At 41.9% G+C, this 24842-nt stretch overlaps 1 protein-coding gene across 5 annotated transcripts in view; it reads right to left on the reverse strand.

The window, feature by feature from the left end:
• PDE10A (phosphodiesterase 10A) overlaps nucleotides 1–24842 on the reverse strand; it is a 185619-nt gene that overhangs the window by 125683 nt on the left and 35094 nt on the right. For 3 of the 5 annotated variants that reach the window (XM_033144137.1, XM_033144139.1, XM_033144140.1), the window contains exon 2: nucleotides 18709–18777. The exons of 1 other annotated variant lie outside the window; for it this stretch is intronic. In XM_033144137.1, the coding sequence (XP_033000028.1) occupies nucleotides 18709–18777 (69 nt within the window). Of the gene's footprint in view, nucleotides 1–18708; nucleotides 18778–24842 lie in introns of those variants that run through there. One more of the 5 variants, XM_033144143.1, reaches the window with a different exon arrangement.

Consider the following 24842-nt stretch of genomic DNA (forward strand, 5'->3'; position numbering starts at 1 on the left):
ATTGTTGTGCCACAGTCAGTGTATTGGGCTGCGTACACACCATAAATTTGAAGTACACCCCCCCACCTCAAGAATCTAGTTTGTTAGTCCGTACCTTTGATACTGAGCATTTGGAGAAGGATCATGGTAGCAGCCTTATCTCTGACCCCAAACGCCATACAATGACCATTTATTGTCTGGGGGCAGCGGGTAGAAAAACCATACCAGGAGACCAAATCTGTTTGCTTCATTTCTGCCAGTCACTATATTGCCAAAATTGACAACTGGAACACACATTCCCCTCTCAACTTGTCAGCATGCACTGGCTGAATACAGCTCCCTGGCACATGTCTACTGCATGTTTAAGAAAACACAGAATCATAGAATTGTAGGGTTGGAAGGGGCCTCAAGGGTCATGTCGTCCAACCCCCTGCCATGCGTGAATCTCAGCACAAGGCCCCCCATTCAGTTTGAACCCATCCTGGACTCTGCTTAGCTCTGCAAATGTGCTAGCAGTTTTACTGTTTCACCACTAGTGTAAAATACCGGGGAAATAGGAAAAATTGCCCAGGAAACATTGCTGGAGGGGTAATAGCTAAGTGGTATGATTTGTATGTTGAAGGTTTGGTCCTTAGCATCTCCAGTTCAAAGGACTGTGTGGCAATCAATGTGAAAGACCTGTGCTAAGTCGCTGGAGAGTCACTGCTACTCAGCCTGGACTCTAGATAGACCATTGGTCTAAGTCATGGCAGGATGCCTTCATATGTCTGCCATTGACACCACATCTTCACTGCAGCAAGCACCAAAGTAGGACAGGAAAACCAATAAGTGTGATGGTTTAATTAGGGGATTGGATTTGGTGTTTCCAAGGAATCTTTTTTTTATTTATTTGATGTTTAAAAGAAATCTCTTTTTGAAAACAATGTATTAGGCAATGCCATAAGGTTAGGGAAAGCTGACCTAAAAATGAGACAGGAATAATCAGAGAGCAAATAGAAATAGGGCTTGAACATTTAACAGCTTGCAGCTGGGAATTATTCATTTTCATAATAATATTAAAGCTTCCAATTTAATGTAGGGCTGGGTGGGTGGGTTGCATATTCAAAGAAGGATTTTTTTTTTCCTTGAAAATTTTAGACATGTCTTCAGTGTGACATTTGCAACACCCACACAAACCAACCTCTGGAGACCTGACAAACCCTACCTGATCAGATTCACTTTACAAACCATGGCAACACATTTGCATCGTCACCTTCTATTACTGGATACTATGAAATGTTGCATCTAACTTCAAGAGAATGCAGAGCTGTCCTTTCTCAAGCCCAGCACGCAATCAGAACTATGAATTCTGTCCCCACAAATCTAGTCACACAGCCTAGTCTCCAAACCATTTAATGCATCTTTCAATGAGAACAACTCTTCCAATGCTGCACACACTGCCTAAAACAATAGCCCCTTCAGATACTGTATGAAGACACAGAGGCTGGAGAGGCAAGGTTGCATGTACCTGATCTTCACATGTTTGTCATAAGGTCTGAAAGGAGCCTTCTGCATGAACAGAGGTATACACACAGAACAGCCATCCTGAATCTGGTGTCCTTCAGAAGTTTTGGACTATAAATGCCATCAACCCCAGCCAGCACAAGTATGCTGGCTGAAGCTAATGGGAGTTGTGGTCTGGAGGGCACCAGGTTAGAGCAAGTTAATGTAGAGCAGTGTTTCCCAAGCTTGGGTCTCCAGCTGTTTTTGGACTATGACTCCAGTCATCTCCGACCACTGGTCCTGCTGGCTAGGGAGATGGGAGTTGGTAGTCCAATAACAGCTGGAGACCCAAGCTTGGGAAACGCTGGTGTACAGCAAGGGTAACCATAGAATCTTAGAGTTGGAAGGGACCCCAAGAGTCATCTAGTCCAACCTCCTGCAAATCTCAGCTGAAGCATCCATGACAGATGATTAGGGATGATCAGAGAAAAGGCGGCGACCAACCTGGTAATAACAGAATAAATGATGTAAGGAGGGAGCTGCAGCCCAAGATAGAAAAAGAGGTAGTAAGGGAACACCTAGCTCAGTGGCGGAGCTTCATGCTCCAGCACCGGGGGGCGGAGAGCAGGCAGGGGCGGGGCTGGCGCGCATCCCGGGGGCATGATACGCCGCCTGCAGGGGCATAATGCACATCCAGGGGGCGTGGCACCCAGCACGGGTGAGGGGCAGCCATGATGGCCATGATGGCACCCCACCAGGTGCGCTCTCCCCGCACTCCTCTTCCTCTGCCAGTGACCTAGCTACTTTAAAAGAATTCAAATCTCCAGGGCCTGATAAGCTGCATCTAAGTGTACTAAAGGAGCTTGCAGGTGTAATTTCAGAGCCTTTGAGATTTGCATTATTGTCAGTTCTTGTTGTTTTCTTAATCAGTTCCGTTTTTATGATATGGTATGGTTTTAAAATTGTACCAGGTTTATATTACACATATGTTGGACGATGCCTTTGGAGGCTTTGTTTTAAACATGTATTTGCAAACAATAGATTGTATCCAACTAAATTCTCCTCAGAGTGGACCCATTAAAATGAATAGGCCTAAGTAAGTCATGTCTTTTAATTTCAATGGGTCTACTCTGGGCATGACTAGCACTGGAGTCAAACCAATGCAAATTAATAAATGCAAACTCTACACATACTTTTTCCTCTAATTGACCTTCATATAATTGCTATATCACATCTGTGTCCTCATATATCAATATGAACAAAGTATTGTTCAGAGTGGGTGACAATGTTTCTTTCCCTCGCTTGCCCTCACAACAACCATCCAAGGGGAGGTATCACCTTTCTCATTTAGCAAGTGAGGAACTGAGATGGGGGAGGGATGGCTTGCTTTTGAGATTACATTTCCCCCACAATGCAGAGATAATTTCCATATAGGAAATGTGCATGGCATAACATCTGACTTGAAGCGTATATGTGCTTTTCCTGTTATGAGTATATGCATCAGGCAATAAATACATATATTGGGGAAGATGTGAGGAATGAAGCCCTCAGCTTGGTACACAAATCCTAATCTTACTAATCAGCCCTGCTAAAAAATCTATCCAGTTAATAATGCTTTGAAAATTAATGCAGCTACATTGTCATTTTTCTTTCTTTCTTGAACTGCTGTGAAAACTTCGGTGGCTCTGAACTTACAACGCTACTGGAAAAATACTGCTTCCATTAGCATGGATTGGAAGACCAAATATGGAATTTAACTCAACAGGATCATTGCATAATCCTTTGAGAAGTTATTTTATTTTAGGAACATTCGAGAGGCAAGAGGCAAATGGCCCATCATCCAAACATTATGGAAAATGAATTTTACAGGCAAGCTCTTCTAGATATTGCAATACCTGTTGCTAAACCTGAACTGCCAAAAACAACACACAAAATGACTGTGGTTTATACTGAAGTCTCCAATTACTTAGAACCTAATAAAAACTTTTATTAGGCACAACAATAAATAGCATCATAGAAGCGCTTTGGAATAAACAGGTGACAGGGTGCTGATGGATCACTAGGAAGAATAGAAGACGGCATTAAGGGTTACCAGAATGAAATGGTTTTCTGTGATTGTTGCTGCTGCTGCTGCTATTTATATCCTGAAGTTCAAGGCTGGCAACAACATCTCATAACTCACCACCATCACCAACAACCCTAGGAAGTTGTTCCTAGTGGTAGAGCATCTATTTTGATTTCAGAAGGCCCCAGGTTCAAGCCCCAGCATCTCCAGCTAGGGCTGGGAATGTCCCTAATCTGAAATCCTGGTGAGCTGCTGCCAGTCTGTATAGACAATACTCAGCTAGATGTACAAGTGGTCTGATTTGGTATAAGGAAGCTTCCTATATTCATTATTATTCCTAGTGCCATGGCCAAAGCTGCCCAGGACTAGACAATGATTTGAACACTGACCTGTCAATACCAAGTCTAAGGGGCATTCATGGGGAGGGGGAAATGGAAAACTTTAACAGTTTAAAATGCATTTGCATGTGATGAGTGTGCACTGAACATCATCTTCATGGCACAGGTGCATGTGGCAGAGACCTGGGGCTGGTCATGTCTCCCCATTGCATGAATATGCAGTAGAGAACATTGTGTAGTAAGTCAAGTGGCCAGAACTCTACTTTTGGGGCATTATTTTCCCACTGTCAAAAGGGAGCTAGAGCCAAGCTGAACTTTTTAAAATTAAATACCTCTAAAATTATATGTATTTGTTTGTTTTTTGTTTGTTTTTTAAAGAATATTCTGCACTTTCTTGACAGATAACACAAATCTGTTAACAACAACATTTTGAAAAACAGTGGGCTGCCTCCAAATTAAGTTGGTTGAACTCAGGGCACACAGAAGTTAGTTAGGACAAGTTTAGTCATGATGACTTTGCTTAATTAAGTACATCTACCTTGCAGGTCAGTCCTATACTTGACTATTTAAAAGTAAGCCCCACTGAGTTCAATGGGACTGAATCATAGATAAATGTCTTTCAGATAACAGACGCGGTCGGGATCAAAACCAGTTAAGAATCAAACTGAGAAATACATTACTGTAAAACACATTTCAGTGTCTTGAAAGTTTGGGGGAGGGGTGTCTGAATACCATCAGTTTTTCTTTGAAATAGGTATTTTGTGTTATCTACAACAGTTTCTTAGATTTTCAGGTATATCTATAAGCCCCAAAAGATTGGAGACCTCTAGATTAGAGAGAAATAACAACAATTGGCATTGATAGCTTTCTCCTCCATGAAGTCATGGTTTCAGCCTAAAACACAACCTCGATCTCCTCAGAGAAAAAGTGGGGTGCAAATTAGGATCAGTTCATAATCAGAGTTTATTATAATTAGCAATGCCCTCTTTTAATTTATAATTATTAATTTATTTAATTTATATCCTGCCTTTCCTCCCAAAGGTGAAAAGGGTGGTGTCATGGGGGTCTTAATGGGATAACAGAGCATGCACATGAAAGCTCATACCAAGAACAAACTTAGTTGGTCTCTAAGGTGCTATTGGAAGGGAAAAATTTTTTTACTATGGCAGACCAACACGGCTACCTACCTGTAACTAGAGCAGTTTTAGAAACGACTGGCCCCAGGTTTTCGCATACAGATTACAGGTTATAGATTTTCACATGCTGAGATTTTCACATGTTGATGCAAATACGGCCAGCAACAAGTTGAGGAATAAAAGTAAAGAATATTTTGAGCAAAAGACATAGATGAAAACCAGCTGGTAAAGCTTGAAAAGTTGACTCGGGGGAGGTTTCATGTGAAATTAAGCTTAGACTCTTCACAACCAAAGTGTCTGAGTGACAAGCTGCTTAACTTAATTGCAAGTAAAAATGAAGTTCTTTAAAACTGAAGAGAGTGTGAAAACTACAGTATTGTTAGCTTTAAAAGGAACATCAGAGGGAAGGTGAAGATGATTTTTGAAGTGCATAACGGAATAATGAGACACAAATAGCTAAAAAATATGAAGGACAACAATAAGATTCCCACAATGTGCAGTTGGACTATAAAAACGCACACAAGCACAAGCAGTTTCACGTGTGATAAAAGATAGGGTTATGTAAATATCAGTGTTTGGAAGGAAATTAATGAGATGTGCTTTTCTAGACATAAACACAAATGTTGAAAGCTCAGGGTATATCTACACTACAGACGTCTGCTACAGCTTTATGGTAGATAGTCATGTGAGCTTGACCTCACCCCCAAAAGGCACACTCCTCCATTGTCTCCCAAGACAGATGCCAAACAGTCATGTTGTATAGGGCAGGGTAACCAACACTGCCCTCCAGGATTTTTTGGACTCCCAGCAGCCCCAGTCAGTGTGGGTAACAATCAGGGATGCTGGGAGTTGTAGTTCAAACACCTTTAGAGGGCACCATGCTGGCTAACTCTGGTATTGGGCTTTGTCTAGGGAGGCCTGGCTTCAAATCCTTAACCAGTCTTTCTGCACACTGGGCACCCTTGAGCCAGTCACCATCTCTCAGCCTAACCTTCCTCACAGGATAGTTGTGAAGATCACATGCCAGCATCTCTTAACTGCACAAAAAAAGAGTGTTGTCTCTTAAAAGAAGGCTAAAGATAAGAACAACTGTGTGAAAATTCAAGTATTTACTGAAATTTAATTTTACTGTTTGTCTGAAAATGTAAAAAGAAACCAACCAACCCCCACAAAAACATCTCTCTGAGCAAGAATAAGCTTCAGGCAAGCTGCTATTTTCTCAGCTTCAGCTTCCACTTGCATTGCGCTAATAATACTGCGGACCTACCTTTCAGGGTTGCTCTAAGCACTGCTGAGATAATGTGAAGCACCTCAAATATAAAACGCCTATATAAATTCTAGGATTATTGGATCGGTTGGTTTTCTTGTTACATTTAGATCCTGCCTTTCTACTAAATGGTGCTCCCTTTTTAGTTTAGGTGGGGCAGTAAATTTTAGAAAAACTTGGAGTGAGTTTAACTTTCGGAAGACTTTATGATCTACAACCAAGTAGAGCTTCTAAACATGAATGTATTTAGGAACTAGGTATAATGCTTCATTAGGTGACAAGCAATACTTTCGAATTTCCCATACTTTGTCTTTGGGTGTGAGCAGGTGACAATCAAACTCCCTATCCCCCCCCCCCGTTGATCCAGGGTTTTTTCCTCCTTATTTTGATTATATCTGATTATTTGGAATGGCCTCAGTTTGCTCTACGAAGCAAAGCGTGGAAGGAAAGGAAGACCATTGTCACTGTGGCACATTCCTTTTGTCTGACTTGCTTCACATCCTCCTTAATTGCGTAGCTATGCAACTTATGTGGCAGCAAAGTATGCTGCTGCCTGAGGCCCGGGTCAGCCAAAATAAACACGAGGGCAGCGAGAATTAAGGGAAAGTGAGATAAGGCGGCCATAAACACGCTGTCCTCAAAAGCACCCGCTCCGTCCGATGGAATCAAATAAGGCCCTCAATCTGGCCTCGTTGACGCAAATCCCGACACTTTCCAGGTTTTCAAGTTATTGATAAGGCAGTGAAAGTTAAAGTAGCTGCTCAGAATGGTTTCCCGGGCTTCCTTAAATTGAGAGAAGCCTCGAGCGGAGGAAGCTGCCAGCAGTAAACTGTTCCCTTTTGCGGCACTCAGACATTCATCTCTGCATGCTTAACTCCATTGTCTTAATGGGGTCAAACATGCATAGCTCAGTAAAGCCTTGCACTGAGAAGGAACGAGGAGGCTTAAGCATAAGCTCGAGTCAGCTCAGGAAAGTGAAGATGCCACACAAGCATATCCAAGTTAAGAAAGGAAGGGTGACGTTTGATTTTTCTTATACGATGCTTTTCTACAAACCAGGGACAGTTTGGGGGGGGGTCTCTGTGTTTCCCCACTGCTCTTTGAATGTGTGGTGCAAACAACCTAAGTGGAAAAATACTTTAATCGTGATTTCCCCCTATTCCAGCATATCTCCTCACTCACATACACACACACACACAATTCAGAGACTTTTATGTGTATGTATGTGCGCTCTGCAATGGCCTTTGAATTTATGTGGGCAGGGAGAGAAGGGATAACTTTTTCCACTGTTGCTTGGAAGATCCACCAAAGTCCAAATAGTGGCAGTCCTTAACAACTGTAGCAGCATACCTGATACCGTGGGAAAGATTATGTACTTGTAAAAATACACCCTGTCACAAATAAATTCAAGTCGGCAACTACCCCATATTAACTGAACTATTATGTACCGCTGCCTCCCCATGATATGGACAACCTTCATTGGCTACAATCCTAGGGATTTGCCCTGCGGCAGAATGGATAAACAGTTTTCCTGCCAAGTCATCATGGATTAGCTACAGCGGTGGTGAGGATAGCAGGATATGTGCAAAGGGTAAGAGTTACAATGCATATTCCAGCTGCAACGTGAGATGGGATGTTCAGAATGAGGCAGCATCATTTGAAGGGACGTTTACATGCTGTGGAAACAATGCCCAGCATTTGGACTGAGCAGAAGGGCAAGTTCAGCGTCATGCTTGTCCCGACATCAAAGCACACTGGCCCCAAACTATTGGTGCTTCAACTCCAAAGATTCCACCACAAAGCTTTAGATACGTATGCAGATTTGTGCTAAGATGGGAGATCACCACAAAGGGAGAAATTGCACGTGACATGGGAGACCAGTGGTGAGATTCCCAGTTTTTTGTTTTGTTTTGTTTTTAACTGGAACACAGGCTTGGAGGGCTGTGGTTTTAATTGCAGCAATTAAATGTGCTGGCATGGGGTGCTTAACCCTTTCCCCATGGGTGTTTTTGTGATCAGAATCACAACTTGCAGTGGGGAAAAACAAGGAAACTCCCCCCCCCCAAAAAAATGTCCGTGGTTTGTAGGAAAGCAATGTATTCATCTGCAAATATTATCACAGACCAGGCCTCTGGAGGGAAAAGTTAGTACAGCTGCTGCAGCAATCAAATTTGTAGGTCACCAAAGCAGCATTTTAGCAGTAAACTAAAATTGGGATGCTCATTACATGTCTCTCATGTATTCTTTAGTTTGGCTGTAAATAAAATTATACTCAAATGCAGTAGCAACAACAGTTCACGATTCTGAAGTTTTATATCTACACTTGATCTTAGCCAAAAGGCCGAGAAGTGAAGTTTTATATCAGGTGAAAGAAAGGTAAAGAAGAAGAAGAAGAAGAAGAAGAAGAAGAAGAAGAAGAAGAAGAAGAAGAAGAGTTTGGATTTGATATCCCGCTTTATCACTACCCGAAGGAGTCTCAAAGCGGCTAACATTCTCTTTTCCCTTCCTCCCCCACAACAAACACTCTGTGAGGTGAGTGGGGCTGAGAGACTTCAGAGAAGTGTGACTAGCCCAAGGTCACCCAGCAGCTGCATGTGGAGGAGCGGAGACGCAAACATGGTTCACCAATTACGAGTCTACCGCTTTTAACCACTACACCACACTGGCTCTCAAGTATTCAAGACTATGAACTGAATCACACATGGATGTACCTCTTTTAGCTATTACACATTTGATGATCCACAACTCAACGTGTGGACTGATTCCAGTGAAATACACTCATTTATGTTGACACTGCATGCTCCCCACACCCCCTGGGACGCTCCCCGCCACTGCCGCACCCCCATGGATGGCTAGCCCCGCCCCACAGGCCGCTCCGGGTGCCGGAGCAGCTAGCTCTGCCTCTGGGTGGCAGGAGAGGCCTAAGAGGTAAATCTCCCAGAGACAATAAACTGCGGGGACAAATTGCTGGGAATGACAAGTGGGGAGAGTTCTGTTACACTCAGGTCTTGCTTGCAGGCTTCCCACAGGCATCTGGGTAGCTTCTGCTGGAACAGGATGCTTGACTAGATGGACCATTGGCCTGATACAGGACCAGCAGGCTCTTCTTCTGTGCTTATTCATAAGGTCTGGATACTTGTGGGAATGCTGAGACACACCCTTCACTGCTGGAGTACATGGGAGCTGTTCCAATGCCTCCTGTCCCCATTTCACTGAACCAGCAGCCATTGGAGACTACTACTCCCATGTGGCAAAAGGATACTCCTAAAACAACGCCTACCTAAGACATTTTGCAAGCAGCAAAGACTGCCTCCTCCCCTAAGTCAAAGCCCACAGTGCTTAAGGCCAACCAAATTATCATGGTACCTGAGTCAGAAAGCACCACAATCACTTCTCTCATTCTCTAACAGTAAAAAAAATAAAAAATTAACAAGCAATAATAATAAATTACTGACAATTTATTATCATTTACCTGAGGCAGCTGCCTCATTCTACCTAATGGTAGGTTCAGCCCCACGTAAAGCTGCTCTCATTAGGAAACAATTCTCAGGGGGTTTTTCCTATGCATGTGTGAGAGGGTTTGTCCTGGGGTACTGCTGGTCTGTAGGCAATGCCCTTGAGAGCATGACCTGCAATAAAACGAATGATTGCCTTGTCAGCTGCCAACCGCTCATGCAGGACATTTTCCCTCTGACATTTCAGTAGCTGGAATGAATCCTGGCTTTCCTGGCTCACTGTGTCAGGGAATGAAGCATGGACCAGGTGAAACTTTGGATGCACTTCTGTCTTTTCCCAGCTCATTTTCGTTGGGATCTCATGTGTGACCTCAGCAACTGCCCAGTCAGCAAAAGAGGCCTTAGTGAAAGCATTATTCCCCATCTGATGATGACTGACATTTCTGTCTGCAAACTACTTGCCACATTAATATGACCTTGTCTCTATTTTTAGTGCCGTACATTTTCAGAAAAAAAGGGTCTACTCTTTTGCCTTTCTCTGTCAAGGGCCTGTAACTGTGGCTTGACCCTTGGAGCCCAAACTAAGGCCAAGAGGTACAAGCTTGCTTAAAGTAATAGCTTGCAGCCAATTACTTCAAAGTCACCTTCCGCCAGCATTCATTCATTCATTCATTTGAAGTATTTATAATCTGCACTTTCATAAAACTATAACAAGGTGGTTGTACAACACTGTAAATACAGCAGTGCCTCGCAAGACGAAATTAATTCGCCAATGGGGGAAGAGCGGTTTGACGGGGGGGAAATCGCAGAAATTTTTCGTCTTGCGAGGCAAGCCCATAGGAAAATTCGTCTTGCGAGACAGCCTTTCGCTAGCGAATGCCTTTCGTCTAGCGAGTTTTTCGTCTAGTGAGGCATTCATCTAGCGAGGTACCACTGTACTGGGTTGTTAAAAAGCAGTAATTCCTATTGCAAAGGTCCATCTGAACAATTTCATTATCAGAAGACATCTAAAAGAAGGCTGAGGTGATTTCTGCAGATGAGTATAGTGGTACCTCAACTTACGAATTACTCGACATACGAATTTTTCGACTTACGAATGAAAAAAGTGCCCACATGCCTACAATTTTTTCAACATCTGAAGGACATCCATTGCTGGTTTTAGATGGGGTTTACTAGACTTACGAATTTTAGATGCGGTTTACTCAACTTACAAATTTTTCTGAATTTTTCATTTCCAATGCATTCCTATGGGGAAATCACTTTTTTCGACTTACGAATTTTTCGACCTACGAATGTGCATTCGGAATGGATTAAATTCGTAGGTCGAGGTACCACTGTAACATTATTCATGTAGTGTGGAAAAAGTGGGTACATTTTTATCCATCTCCTGTATTACTAAGACCCAGCTTCATCCAATTAAGCTAAAGGATGGGGGAGTCAGGATAGAGAAAAGCAAATACTTCGTCCCACAGTGCATAACTAAACTCTGGCATGTACCGCCACAAGATGTAGTGATGGTCCCTAACACAGACAGCTTTGAAACCTAATTCATGGAGGATAAGGCTATCAAACACTACTAGTCACAATGGCTATATATTTCCTCCCATATCAGATGCAATGCACCTCTGAATACCAATCATTTGGGAGAAGGCAAGCAAAAGAGTGCTGTCATGGTCGTGTCATAGGAACAGAGGAAGAAGCTGCCTTATACCAAGTCAGACCATGGGTCCATCTAGCTCAGTACTGTTGACACTAACAGCAGTTCCTCAGGGTTTTAGGTAGGAACTAAGCCTGACTTGGAGGTACCAGAGACTGTTCTTGGGACCATTTAAAAGCAGGGTCAGCCCACCCATAAGGTAAGGTGAAGCGACTGCCGCAGGTGGCAGGGTCCACCAGGACAGCAAATCCCGATGTCGGTCTTTCTTTCCCCCTTTGTCCTGATGTAGATCCTGATGTAGATCCTGATGTTGTTCCCTGGCAGGGAGCGGGTCTCTATTTTGGGGTCTGTCAAAATGGCTTGAGCCAGCACTGTACCACTTAGCTACAGCCTTTTGTGTTGGTCCGCTTCTAATTTGGCTGGTCACTATGTGAACAGAACATTGGACTGGACTGGACTTTGGTCTGATCGATTAGGTTTTTTCTTAAATTAAAAAAAATGGCCCTACAGCATTCCTTTCCTAATTGATTTCTACATCAAGGATTGGGAACCTGTGGCTCTCCATATGATGATGGCTTATTTCCCATCAGCCCCAACTAGCATGGTCAGGAATGATGTCAGTTGTAGACCAAAAACATATGGAGGGCACAGTTTCATAACTCTGATCTACAGGGACTAAAGATGCAGACACATAAAAAGTCATCTTCCTTGTTTCACATCCTTTCCAGAATTATTCAGGGGAAATTGCCGGTGCTGCTTGTGTTTCCATGCAAGTCTTTCTCTTAGCACTTAACAGCTTTCTGACTAATTCTGAATTAGTTTTATGGGGGAGGGGGGGAGAAGAAGATGATTTCAGTTTCTCTGCACTCCAAACATTTCCCTGCTTGACAGCTCTGCCAGTGTGGGGGAGAGATCTGTGATGGCTTGAACTCACGCAATAGAAGTTACTTTTGAAATGTCTTAGCTATTCAAATGCAGATTTAGCTAGCACCACGTATCTGAAGAATTTCCTATACAGACCTGTGTAGGATTATTTTTTAAAGCAGGTGTCCGTCTTTTTCAGCATTTGTTTACATGGCCAAAGAGACACGAGTGTGTTCTTTGCACATAGTGGTATGTACATGGCGGGCTTGGAATTTCCTGTGTGCAATGATCACTGCAGGAAAATTATTATGTTCAAAACGGAGAGGACAGAAATAAGATGGTAAATGTAAATCAGCTGGAGGAAGTAACTGTCTTTTATGACCGGAGAATAATCATCTTGCTGAACCACAATTGCTACACAATTGCAATTTTTAGGGGGCGGTTCAGTCATCTTCCCTGTCAAATTGTGCTTCTGTTGTGTGAGGACAGCACATCTTTCCAGTACCCAATCAGCAAGATATAGTCACTGGGAAAAGTGCATTTCTTCTCCTAGCTACTATGTACTATTGACTATATTGTGAAATTACCCTGAGTCAAATATTCACTACTGTACATTTTTGGCACAAAGAAGTGCTCTGGATGTCAGGAGCTTCCCAAGCTTATCTTTTTAGTGTTGCCCTCCTTCCAGATAATCTGCTGCTCCAACACCATTTTTGTTTTGTTTTGAAACCACAGCGTCATGATAGTAACAGCAGCACAATCACACAGCTAATTAGATTTAGCAATCTGACATTACTTGGGGAAAGTAAGATAATTCAGAATAAGGTAAATGTTCTCACTCTGAATGAGCTTCATTTCTTCTCAAATGCGTTGTCAAGGATGTGACTATGTTGTTGTTATGAAGAAAAAGGACAGAGGAAAGAAAAAGTCTTGTTTGCAGCTTCAGCCAAGCACAGCTGCAAAGAGATTCACAATGGATGCTGTTTCTTGAATGCTAGGTGTGTGTAGGGCACAGTGGTGAGGGGGTGCCTTCTCTCTTCATTATCTCTGGACAATCACTGAGTCACTGAAAAAGGAGGGTGCTTTTCATGGGGAGAGAAGAATAAAAGTCTTCAGACCACCCACTGGCTGGCCTGCCTTGGTTTGGCTCGACCCAACTGGGGCCATCACAGGGAGCAGCCCTCAGACACTGAAACCTTTGACAATTGAATAGTTTTTTTAAAGAACAGATATAGATATATAGATATAGATATAGATATATAGATATAGATACAGTGGTACCTCGGGTTAAGAACTTGAAGGCAGCCCTGTTTAGGGAAGTTTTTAATCTGTGACATTTTAATGTATTTAATATTTGTTGGAAGCCGCCCAGAGTGGCTGGGGGGACCCAGCCAGATGGGCGGGGTACAAATAAAATAATAATAATAATAATAATAATAATCAACTTAATTCGTTCTGGAGGTCTGTTCTTAACCTGAAACTGTTCTTAACCTGAGGTACCACTTTAGCTAATGGGGCCTCCCACTGCCGCTGCGCCGCCAGAGCACAATTTCTGTTCTCATCCTGAAGCAAAGTTCTTAACCCAAGGTACTATTTCTGGGTTAGCGGAGTCTGTAACCTGAAGCATTTGTAACCTTAAGTGTCTGTAACCCGAGGTACCACTGTATAGATATATTCCCTTCACCCCCACTTTTGTGTCACATCTTGCTCTATGAAGAGCAACACTTGACACCATAAAGGTTTTGTCCAACTGTAGATTGGAGGAGGGTTTCTTACTCACCAAACTCTTTGCTTTTTATTTTACAACCCAAAACTCGGGCATAACCAGAAAGGAGTGGGAGGAAGCCAGAGTTGGCAATTCTTGAAATAATTATTCTTGAATGAGTGAAATAATTCTGATACCTGGGGGAGGGTTAGAGGTAGAGCCCCCTAGTGCATCATTTGCAGCTCTGTGGCTTTTTTTTGCAGAAATGGGGTCTGGATTCAACACATAAGTTTTCTGTTAACTGAGAATTGTATGTAACAACATACAACACTTTTTTGCAGGCTACTAAGTTCTGTGGGCTTGTTTATTTGGTTATATTCACCAATGCTGTGCGGCCCAAACAAAACTACACGCTAAGGGGGAAAGCTGGTCGTGTTTTTCTGACAACTGGCCCAGAAACTTGGCAGCTAACCCTGGCTTGACTAGGCTTCCTCCTCCACCCCACCCCGATTAGTTGAAACCCTAGTGACCGCCTGCTCCTGAAAAACTAATTACACATTCCCTCTCATTTGTAGCACATTGTTTTCCTTTCTGCCTGTGTGTGCAGGGTACGCTCATAACAAAACAGCATTTTCTTATTTCCCCCCCCCCCAGCCTGCCAAATATTTTTCTTCTATGACTCCACTGAATGGATGGGCAGGCAAAAGGGTGTTCAGAAGAGAGAACAGTGCAAAGGCAGACACACAGAAGTCGTGCTGCCCTCTAGTGTACAAAGTGGCAATAGCATTTGGAGCATGCTATTTTCTATAGAGAATTATGGTGCTGGAGGAGACTCTTGAGAGTCCCATGGACTGCAAGAAGATCAAACCTATCCATTCTTAAAGAAATCAGCCCTGAGTGCTCACTGAAAGGGCAGATCCTGAAGTTGAGGCTCCAGTACTTTGGCCACCTCATGAGAAGGGAAGACTCCCTGGAAAAGACCCTGATGTTGGGAAAGATGTTGGCACAAGGAGAAGGGGACGACAGAGGATGAGATGGTTGGACAGTGTTCTCAAAGCTACTAACATGAGTTTGGCCAAACTGCGAGAGGCAGTGAAGGATAGGCGTGCCTGGTGTGCTCTGGTCCATGAGGTCACGAAGAGTCGGACACGACTGAACGACTGAACAACAACAATTTTCTATAGAAAGCACAGAAAAGGTACCGGTAAATATTTGTGAGGAGATATAATAAAGCAAAAATGAATGCATATCCTTGCCACGATTAGTCTATAAGATCCCTCTTTGTTCTTAATTTAAACACAACAAGCAATGTACGTTTTGAATCAAGAAAAATGGCTCCGTGCAAGATCACTTGGGTGAAGGCATTTCATTCAGTGCTGTGTGTGGTGTGAGAAAATTCCATGAGCAGCTCTGATTCTTGCAGTAGGCTATGCCCGTCTTTCAACCCTGTACGTCTTTCAACCCTTCACAAAATATCCTCTTGGAGGAAATACATGCAAGCAAAAACAAATGCTCCCTTCTCTACCTTTGCCATTTGTTTGGGCTGCAATCCTAAGCATACTTACCAGAGAGTAAGCCCCATTAAACTCCATGAGACATTCTTCTGAGTACACAATATTAAGATTGCATTGTGAGATTCAGAAGTAAGAGTGTGAAACAAAAGGGGATTCAGGTCCATTGAATTTTTTGACCTCATACTCTTACTGTGACCCCTAACTGGCTGTGAAAATAAATACACATGCAGAGGGAAATTAAATAAGAGAAGATCGGGGTAGTGTGCACCAGGGGTCAGCAACCCTTTTCAGCCATGGGCTAGTCCACTGTCCCTCAGACCATGTGGGGGGCTGGACTATATTTTGGGGGGGGGATGAACAAATTCCTATGCCTCACAAATAACCCAGAGATGCATTTTAAATAAAAGGACGTATTCTACTCATGTAAAAACATGCTGATTCCAGGATCCATCCGCAGGCCAGATTGAGAAGGCGATTAGGCCGCAGCTGGCCCCCGGGCCTTAGGTTGCCTACCCCTGGTGTGCACCATAGCAATGGGAAGGGCAACTGGGTTGCAATGGCCAATATCACAAAGCGCCTATTTACTTTTTTTTTAATCCTTCATAATAATTATACAGCCATGTCATAAACACAGTGAGATCATTGCTTTTTTATTCATTGAAGGGATTTGTGCCTTTGGCTTGTGCACCTACCAAGCAGATCCATTTGTTTATAATAATAGTCACTCTGTGTGCAGAAGCAATGAGTCGGCCGAGATAGAGGTGGTCCTGATAAATCATGGCATGTAGCCTGAGCTATAGCAGTGAGGAGAGCGGTGCTCTGCCATCCATAAAAGGCGTCTCCTCATTGTATAACATTCTGTGGACTGCATGCAGCCCATTATTATTAATACACATTCCTGTAGCACTTTAAATGTGGAGAATCCTTTACAATCTCTCCCTGTTCATCCCAGTCATCCTGTTTATGACTATTCCTTTGTACATATGAGAGCAACTGAGACACAGAAATGAGCCACCCAGCATGTATGTGGTTGTGCAGAGGTTTGACTCAAAGCTTTCCAAGCCAACATCCAACCCACTAAACCACAAACAGGCCCCCTTTTTGTTAGGACTATCCTTCCTGCACACTATTAATAGCATGCACACTTCTTCAGATACACTGAAAAAGTATCTGATGAAGTGTGCATGCACACGAAAGCTTATACCCAGAACAAACTTAGTTGGTCTCTAAGGTGCAACTGGACAATTTTTATTTATTTATTTTGACAACGTGGCTACCTACCTGAAACTATTAATAGCTGCTTTACATTTCTATGCATTTACATCGGACCATTTATCAGTTGCTTCAAGCATGTGTGTGTACGGGTGTGTGCAATATTACAATTTTCATTCCCTTCCATCGCAGAGCAATAGCAAAGTCGTCGAAACCAAAATAAGCAACAGAAAGAGTATGTCAAAAATGACTCTTAAAATCCTTCACAGAAAGCACAACATTCCCAACCAAACTGTCAAAATTCAGGCACTGATGCACAGAGGAATAGCAGTGACAGCTTTACCTTCCTAGCCAGGAGAGAGAGAAATGTCAAATGTAAAGTCAGAAAAATCTTCATGTTTACAGATGCAGCTCTTGCTACCCAAGTGTGTGTGACCAGAAGAAGCATTAAACACACCGAGGAGATTGTTGTAGGAATCAATGTGGGGTGGTTCTGCCCTACTCCACTACCCCAGCCTGCCACTGGATACAAGATTCAATTTAAATAAGTCTCTTACCCAGGCATGGAGAAAGCATTTACTAGCAAATCCATAAGACAATTCCAAATTCTAAGCTGCAGAATCACCCTTCTTGAAGTGGACTTTCTGGGTATCGAAAATACTGCTCAGAACAGTTTTCAGATCCTCTATCTTTCCTGGGATGTTAGGGATGCTTGTTCCAATATGGGAGTGAATGCAATGCTTCGGGGCCACAGTATTTGCTGAGTTCACACATCATGTTTCCTGATAGGCTTCTGCCTCAGTGCCATTTTCATTAAGCTGGGTCTTCTTCTTGGACCAGTGATTTCAATCGATAGAGAACCACACAGTACACATATCACAGGGCTAGGCAACCAATCAGACCTGAGTCAGCATTGCCCCAAGTTTTGAACCGATGGATTTAGCTCCTTTTCCGGCTCTTATGTGTCACAGCTCCACCTCATCACACATCCTGTTTCTAACCTGAATATTGAATGTATGGAAGATCTGCCATGCCCCCATTCCTGTGTTATCTAAGTGTCACATGCAAGTGTGGGATTTCGATTGCTGTTTCCAAAGGCTGTTAGCAGCTCAACTCTTTTGCTGTTCTTGAGTAAAGGATACAGGGTAACAGAAGAAGTAGTGTTGCTTTGTATCTCTTTAAATCTGTTGCAACTGTGGTTGCCAACAGATGCAACAGTAACCCATCCCAATTCACTTCTCCAGCAACCCACAGAAAATCAGTGATATATTGCAGCAAAAGTAAAATAAACCTAAAATGCCAAATATCACCGAAAAATGAAAAAGAGACAGAGACAAAAAAATCACCGTGGAGGAAATGAGCAGTTTAGTGAAAGTATCTCTGAAGAATTCCAGGTTGAGAAGAACGTCAAGTTATAAAACTTAAATCACATCATAGTAACACTATATGGAGAAGATAACTTGATGAGGCAAGGGCCCTTTATAATAGCTAGGAATGTAATTCAAAATTATTTTGGCACATTTCTATTGATATATTTTATTTTATAAGATATAGATAATTAGTTGGGCTGTGCCGAATATTCTCCATATTCAGGCTGAAAGCAGTAGATCATAGGGGAAATGCTTGGGGATATTTTTAAAATAATTTGTTTGGGCAAATAGTCACCTTTTGTATCCTGTTTGGCACCATGGTTTCCCACCACTGATTTTGACACATTGTTTCTCAACTCTGATTATCCCTTCCTTCTGCTTCCCAGACTGGTCACATGCATGACACCAGCCAATCACCATATAGTAAACAGGTTGATGTCACAACACAAAATAGTCAGACATGGTCATGTGATTATGTCACTGATAGCAAGAAAGGGCAATAAGAATGAAACAAACATTTTGCGGAAGCAATGCCAATGAAGTTGTTGAAAAACATGAGTGCTTTTTTAACACTGCAGAAAATGATCCTAATAAATTCGGCTCAGCCCTTCTAATTACCGTTATTTTATTAAATTTCCAAATAGCAAATGATTATATACTGTACCAGTTAACTGCTGCAGAGTGCGCTGCATCAGGCATTTCTGTGCCACAAAAGTACTTTCTGAGTTTGTTCCTATAAAGATAGCAAACAAAAGAGAAGGGTCACAACATCCTTAGGCAAAGGGTCAGGGAATTCTAGCTTTAAATTCTGTTTATTCTTCCCCTTTTCTGTCAGCCATTGGTGCAAACGTTTTTCTCCTTCACTGTTTGTAAAAAAAATACTTGTACATCACCTTTCTAGGCAATGCCTGTCCAAGGCAGCTTACAGCAGTAAAAATAAAAATACAAAATACAAAATACAAAATTTCTACTGAATGGGATATAGTCTCAAGTGCCAAGTTCATACTAATAAGAATTGCAGAACTCACCTACCAATCACACCATCATCGGTAGTAGTAACAGCAGCAGCAATAGTAGTATTTATTTATTTAAAGGTTGTTAAATACTTTCAACATATAACTACATCCTATAGATAAATAGAGAGGGAGAGAGACAGTTACAGAAAGCAGGGCTGAACATCCCATGCACCAGTTGATGCATGGAGAGTTCAATCCTGCTTTGTGCCACATCTCTGCCCAACTCAGTGGGATGACCCATCTGCCAATTTCATGATGTCAATAGGATGTCAGATGGTTGGGAGGTGGGTGGCCCAAAATAGCTTCCTTTAAACTTCTGTGTCCTAACAATATGTTACCAGTAAATAAAAACTATTGTGGGTATATAAATAATATATTGAAATGCTTTTGCAAGATAAATCCAAAGTCTGCCACTGCTGCGGATCCTGCATACACCCTACACTGAGTAGAGGGTTGAACCAGATGACCTCATGGTCCATTCTAAAATTACACGTCAAAGTGCAAGTAGATAAATAAGTACCGCTCCGGCAGGAAGGTAAATGGCGTCTCCGTGCGCTGCTCTGGTTCGCCAGAAGCGGCTTTGTCATGCTGGCCACATGACCCGGAAGCTGTATGCCAGCTCCCTCGGCCAGTAACGCGAGATGAGCGCCGCAACCCCAGAGTCGGACACGACTGGACCTAATGGTCAGGGGTCCCTTTACCTTTACCTTTATGCTAGCATAAAGATAACTGCATAAACTTGGGAAACAAAATGAGAGGGTATAAAGCTTGTCCACTGCAGAACCACATCATAAATAACCCATTCCCAGCCAATTCTGTTTTGAAGTTCCTACTTGGATAAAAAGAACTAAATCAAAAACCTTCAGTCAACAAGTTACATTGATTTCTGTACAGAATTATTATACAATAGACTTAAAATTCCAGACTTTGGGTTAGACTGTTGACTTGGGAGCAAACAAATCTTGGGCTTAGCAAGTTATTTATGAAAATATTAAAAGGATTCTAATCCATCCTCCAATAAATTATGCCAAATATTAGATTGCCAGCATAACAGCAAATCTGTCCCCCACTCCTCTAATCCAGGCTGCTTTTCCTTCAAAGCTTATTTCGCTACTAGGCTACACAAACATGTGTGTCTTCCAATCTACCATGTGTTGCAACAGACTGCCTGTTCTTGGTAGGCAATTTAGGGCAAGATGCAAAAAGTCTATGAAGAATAGTTAGAGATGAAGCAGTGGTGTCCAGATTTCGGCAATAAAAGTGGGCATTAAGTGCACACTCACAGTGCAATCAAACATAACGTTTCCACATGCCCCAACCGGGATGCAAATGCGGCGACAGAGCCCGCGGTGAGCGTCTAAGTTCTACCTGTGAAGAATGGAGCTAAAGGAACCCGGTGGTCGTGAGTAAAGAATTTGAGTGAAATCGTGCTTTTGGGACGATCCGGGGGGAAGGAGAAGGGCAGCCTGCCTCCCTCCCTTCGAGCTCAAGAATCTAACCAATCTGAGTGATTACTGCTACAGAACTGGCTATAATGTATTTAAAATTGACACATGAGACTGGCAAACTTTTCTTTCGGGAAGCTAATTAGAGGAAAATATCTCCATTTAAAGTTGCGGTATTTGCGCTCCAGCTCAGGAAAATGGCGACGAACAAAGAGGGGAGTAGAAATATGACACCCACTTCCTCCTCCTCTGCCAGTATGCTGGGTTTCGTCCTTGAACTGGTATTGAACTCTGGATTAACGGATGAACAGAGACTCACTGCCTTGAAGGTGGAATTGCTTTGTAGAAAAGTCAAAGTCTTGTGTGGGGGTCTGAAATGGAACCAATTGCCCACAGAGGAGGCTTTTAAAACTTTTGACACTTTGGAAGAATCCCTTGCCAAGGAGCTGAGAGGGCTGATGAGTGAGCTACTTCGGAGAAGAAATTCGCTTTCTGGGGGTGGCAGCCCCAAGGCGACGTCAAGATTTTTTATATCCAGTCCCCGAGGTGTGAGCTCGGGGGCCAGGGACAAAGAATTAAGGTATTTACAAGAAGAAAAGGAATGTTACAAAGAACCGAAGAAGCTGAGAGATGATGAGATGGTTACCTCTGAACTCGTGGCAAGGAGAGGTTTGGACTGTGCCTGGATCTGTGGACGTTTGGAGAGGGAAGCTACATGGAAGTTTAGTGTTGAAACCACCAGGAGAAGAATAATGGACAGAGGGGGTGTGGGGTGAAGCATTAAGTAATACTTAAGGTAGCCTGATATGGTAAACCGAAATCGGAGGGTGAATACTGTCAACAATTTTCTGTTATATTTTATATTTGAACATGAAAGGAGATATTTCAAGTTATCATGTTATTAGCAGCAATCTTAAGGATAGAAGAGATAGATTTGATCGAATAAGCTGTGAAGATCAGTGAGGTGGAGTATAAGTAAAGTAAATCTAAGTGGATTATGTTTATGGAATAAGAGGATTGAGATCAAGATGTAGTGATGTATTTTTAGTAAAATGTTGAAGATATAATTGATTGTAATTATACAACTGAATTTAACTTTTTTTTTTTTTTTTTTTTGTTAGGAGAAATGGTTATAAAATAGACTTAGGATATAAACTCGAAGGTGAAAAGGCAGGGGAAGTCAATAGTCAAGATACGGAAATAGAAATTTTTTTTTTTTCCTAGAAAGATGCAATGAGAAAACTTGACACTGTTTGTATTTGTTCTATGTGTTTTGCATTTGTTTAATTGTAGGTATCTTGGAGTGTGGATCACCCCCAAAAATATAGATCTGTTCCAGAATAACTACATCCCGATTTGGAACAATATAAAGTACAACATGGAAAAATGGAGTAAGCTAAAATTGTCCTTACTAGGGAGGGTAGCAACCGTGAAAATGTTGGTGCTTCCTAAACTCCTGTTCTTATTCCAGACAATCCCTATACTGGGGGGGGAAGACAAGCTGAAAGAATGGCAGAGGGACATTGCGAGGTATATCTGGCAAGGTCAGAGACCGAGAATTAAACATTTAAATATGATTGACATCAAAACAAGAGGAGGACTGGCCTTGCCAGATATAATCTTGTACTATGATGCCGCCTGCCTTACTTGGATAGCTGAATGGTGCCGACTAGAAGATCTGGAATTGTTAGATTTAGAAGGATTCAACCTGAGATTTGGATGGCACGCATATCTAAACTATGATAAGCATAAGATCCATAAAGACTTCTCAAACCACATCATAAGAGGCTCCATAATGAAAGTTTGGTTAAAATATAAACATCTACTGGAACAACATATGCCATGGTGGAACTCCCCATTAGAGGCCCAAGAGAGAAGAGGTCACGCTCGAACGACCAAATGGCCAACGTACCTTGATTTGCTGGAAAGAAGAGATAAAAAATTAGAACTAAAATCATACGAAAATTTAAAGAACACAGTAAAGGACTGGTTTACTTACTATCAACTCTTCGAGAGATATAAAGTCGATAGCAAAATAGGATTTGAAAAAGAACCTTCCAAATTTTATTTGGAAGTGTTAAATTCTAAAACAAAAACGCTATCAAAAGCATACAGGATACTGTTAGACTGGATGGTCATGGAGGAACAAATAAAAACCTCAATGACACGCTGGGCACAAGACGTAGGTCAAAACATCATGTTAGCTAGATGGGAAAATCTATGGAAGGTGAACTGGAGTTTCACAGCCTGCAACTCAATCAGGGAAAACATGATTAAAATGTTTTATAGGTGGCATATTACCCCTTACAAACTTTCTAAAATGTACAGGAATGCAAGTAAAAAATGCTGGCGATGTGACGAAGTTGGGAACTGGTATCATCTATGGTGGGAATGCAAACAGATAGAGTCATTCTGGAGAGAGATCCATCTAGAAATAGAATTAATATGTAACATCAAATTTAAAAGAACACCGGAAGCTTACCTTATAGGCATAACAACGCCTGACATTCCAATGAGAGTACGAAGTTTTTTTTTATATGCCACAACTGCGGCTAAAACTTTAATAGGCACAAAATGGAAAAGTGCGACAGTGCCAAATATAAAAGATTGGATGAATAAAACGCTAGAATATGTAGAACTGGCACATCTCACAGAAAAAATTAAAGACAATCCAAAAGAAAAATTTATAAAGGAGTGGAACGACTTTATACAATATCTAAAGAAAAGATGTAACACCGATACAGTAGCTATTATGGAATAGCCTCTGCCGAACTATAAAATGAAAAAAAAAGAATAAAGAAAAGGAAATAGAAGTTAAAGATAACATCAAAAGAACAACATTCGGGCTGAGTCCCAAATATTGAAAGTATATCTAATATTAAATTTAATGAAGAGATAAAATGGGAAGCCTTAGGAAGGAACTATAAATAATTTTAGCCCCACTGAGGTAATCAGGAGGCTAGAATAAGAGAGTATTTTTAAAGAATTCATTTAATAAAATTATTCGGATTAGTATTACATGAATTTATATCTATTTATGTGGGTTTGTTTTTTGTGTATTTGTACTATGTGATTGTATGTATTTGTATGTGTGTATGTATATGTACATGTAAGTATGTAATTTGTAATTGTAATTTGTTTAATAAAAAAAAAAAAAAAAAAATTGTAGGTGTGGGTGTGGGTATATGTTGTTATAGAAAAATGCCAATAAATTCTTATAAAAAAAAAAAAAAAACATAACGTTTCCTTGGAAGTAAGCCCCACTCTATTCAATGGGACATCCTCCCTAGTATGTGTGCTTGAGATTGCAGTCTTAGACTACAGACTCCTCTTATATGGTCGTGTCCTGCTTGGAGGCTTCCCATGGGCATCTGCTTATGAAGAAAATGCTACGCTATGGGCTCATCCACACTTCCTAGTTGTCCCATGCCTAGAAAGAATGAGGTTGAGCAGTTGAACTGCCATCCAGCATACTCCTTTACTCTTGTTTGACTTCAGTGGGGTTGAAGCAAGTTGCCTCCAGACTCCTAGTATTTTGCAACAATTCAATTCAAGCAAATACTGGGAATGTAGGCAGTTCAAAGCACTCTGTTGTTCTAGCACAACAGATCCACTTTTTTAATTAAAAAAAACAAAAACACAGAGACTTTTGCAGCTAGGAAAATGACAGGGAATCCACTGAAAAGTGACAGATGATTGACAAGACGACACGTAACTACCATGCAAGCAAATCAGAATGAATTCAGGATGAGTGCTCAAGCTAGAGAACTATAGGCCGAGGGAGCCGGCGTTTGTCCGCAGACAGCTTCCGGGTCATGTGGCCAGCATGACAAGCCACTTCTGGCAAACCAGAACAGTGCACGGAAACGCCGTTTGCCTTCCCGCTGGAGTGGTCCCTATTTATCTACTTGCACTTTACTGTGCTTTCGAACTGCTAGGTTGGCAGGAGCAGGGACCGAGCAACGGGAGCTCACCCCATGGCAGGGATTCGAACCGCCAACCTTCTGATCAGCAAGCCCTAGACTCTGTGGTTTAACCCACAGCGCCACCTTAAATACTAGCAAATTTATTTCAGCATAAACGTTTGTGGGCTACGGCCCAATCCATCAGATGCATGAAGAGTTATCCCCATCAGGTAATGTTTATACATGTGATGAAATGGACTGTCATTGATTAAACTCATCCAAGAATGTAGGTGCTAGTCTTCAAGATGAGTCCTTGTTATATATGCAGAACGGCAGCCTATATAGTAACAAGATCCTTCTAAGATAATGTTCCAGAAGTTCCTAACTTCACTTTCATTGTTTTGCAGTACAGCATACACAGCATGCCTTCTT

This window comes from Lacerta agilis, chromosome 3 (genome assembly GCF_009819535.1).
Source record: "Lacerta agilis isolate rLacAgi1 chromosome 3, rLacAgi1.pri, whole genome shotgun sequence".
In the NCBI taxonomy this organism is placed as follows: domain Eukaryota; kingdom Metazoa; phylum Chordata; class Lepidosauria; order Squamata; family Lacertidae; genus Lacerta; species Lacerta agilis.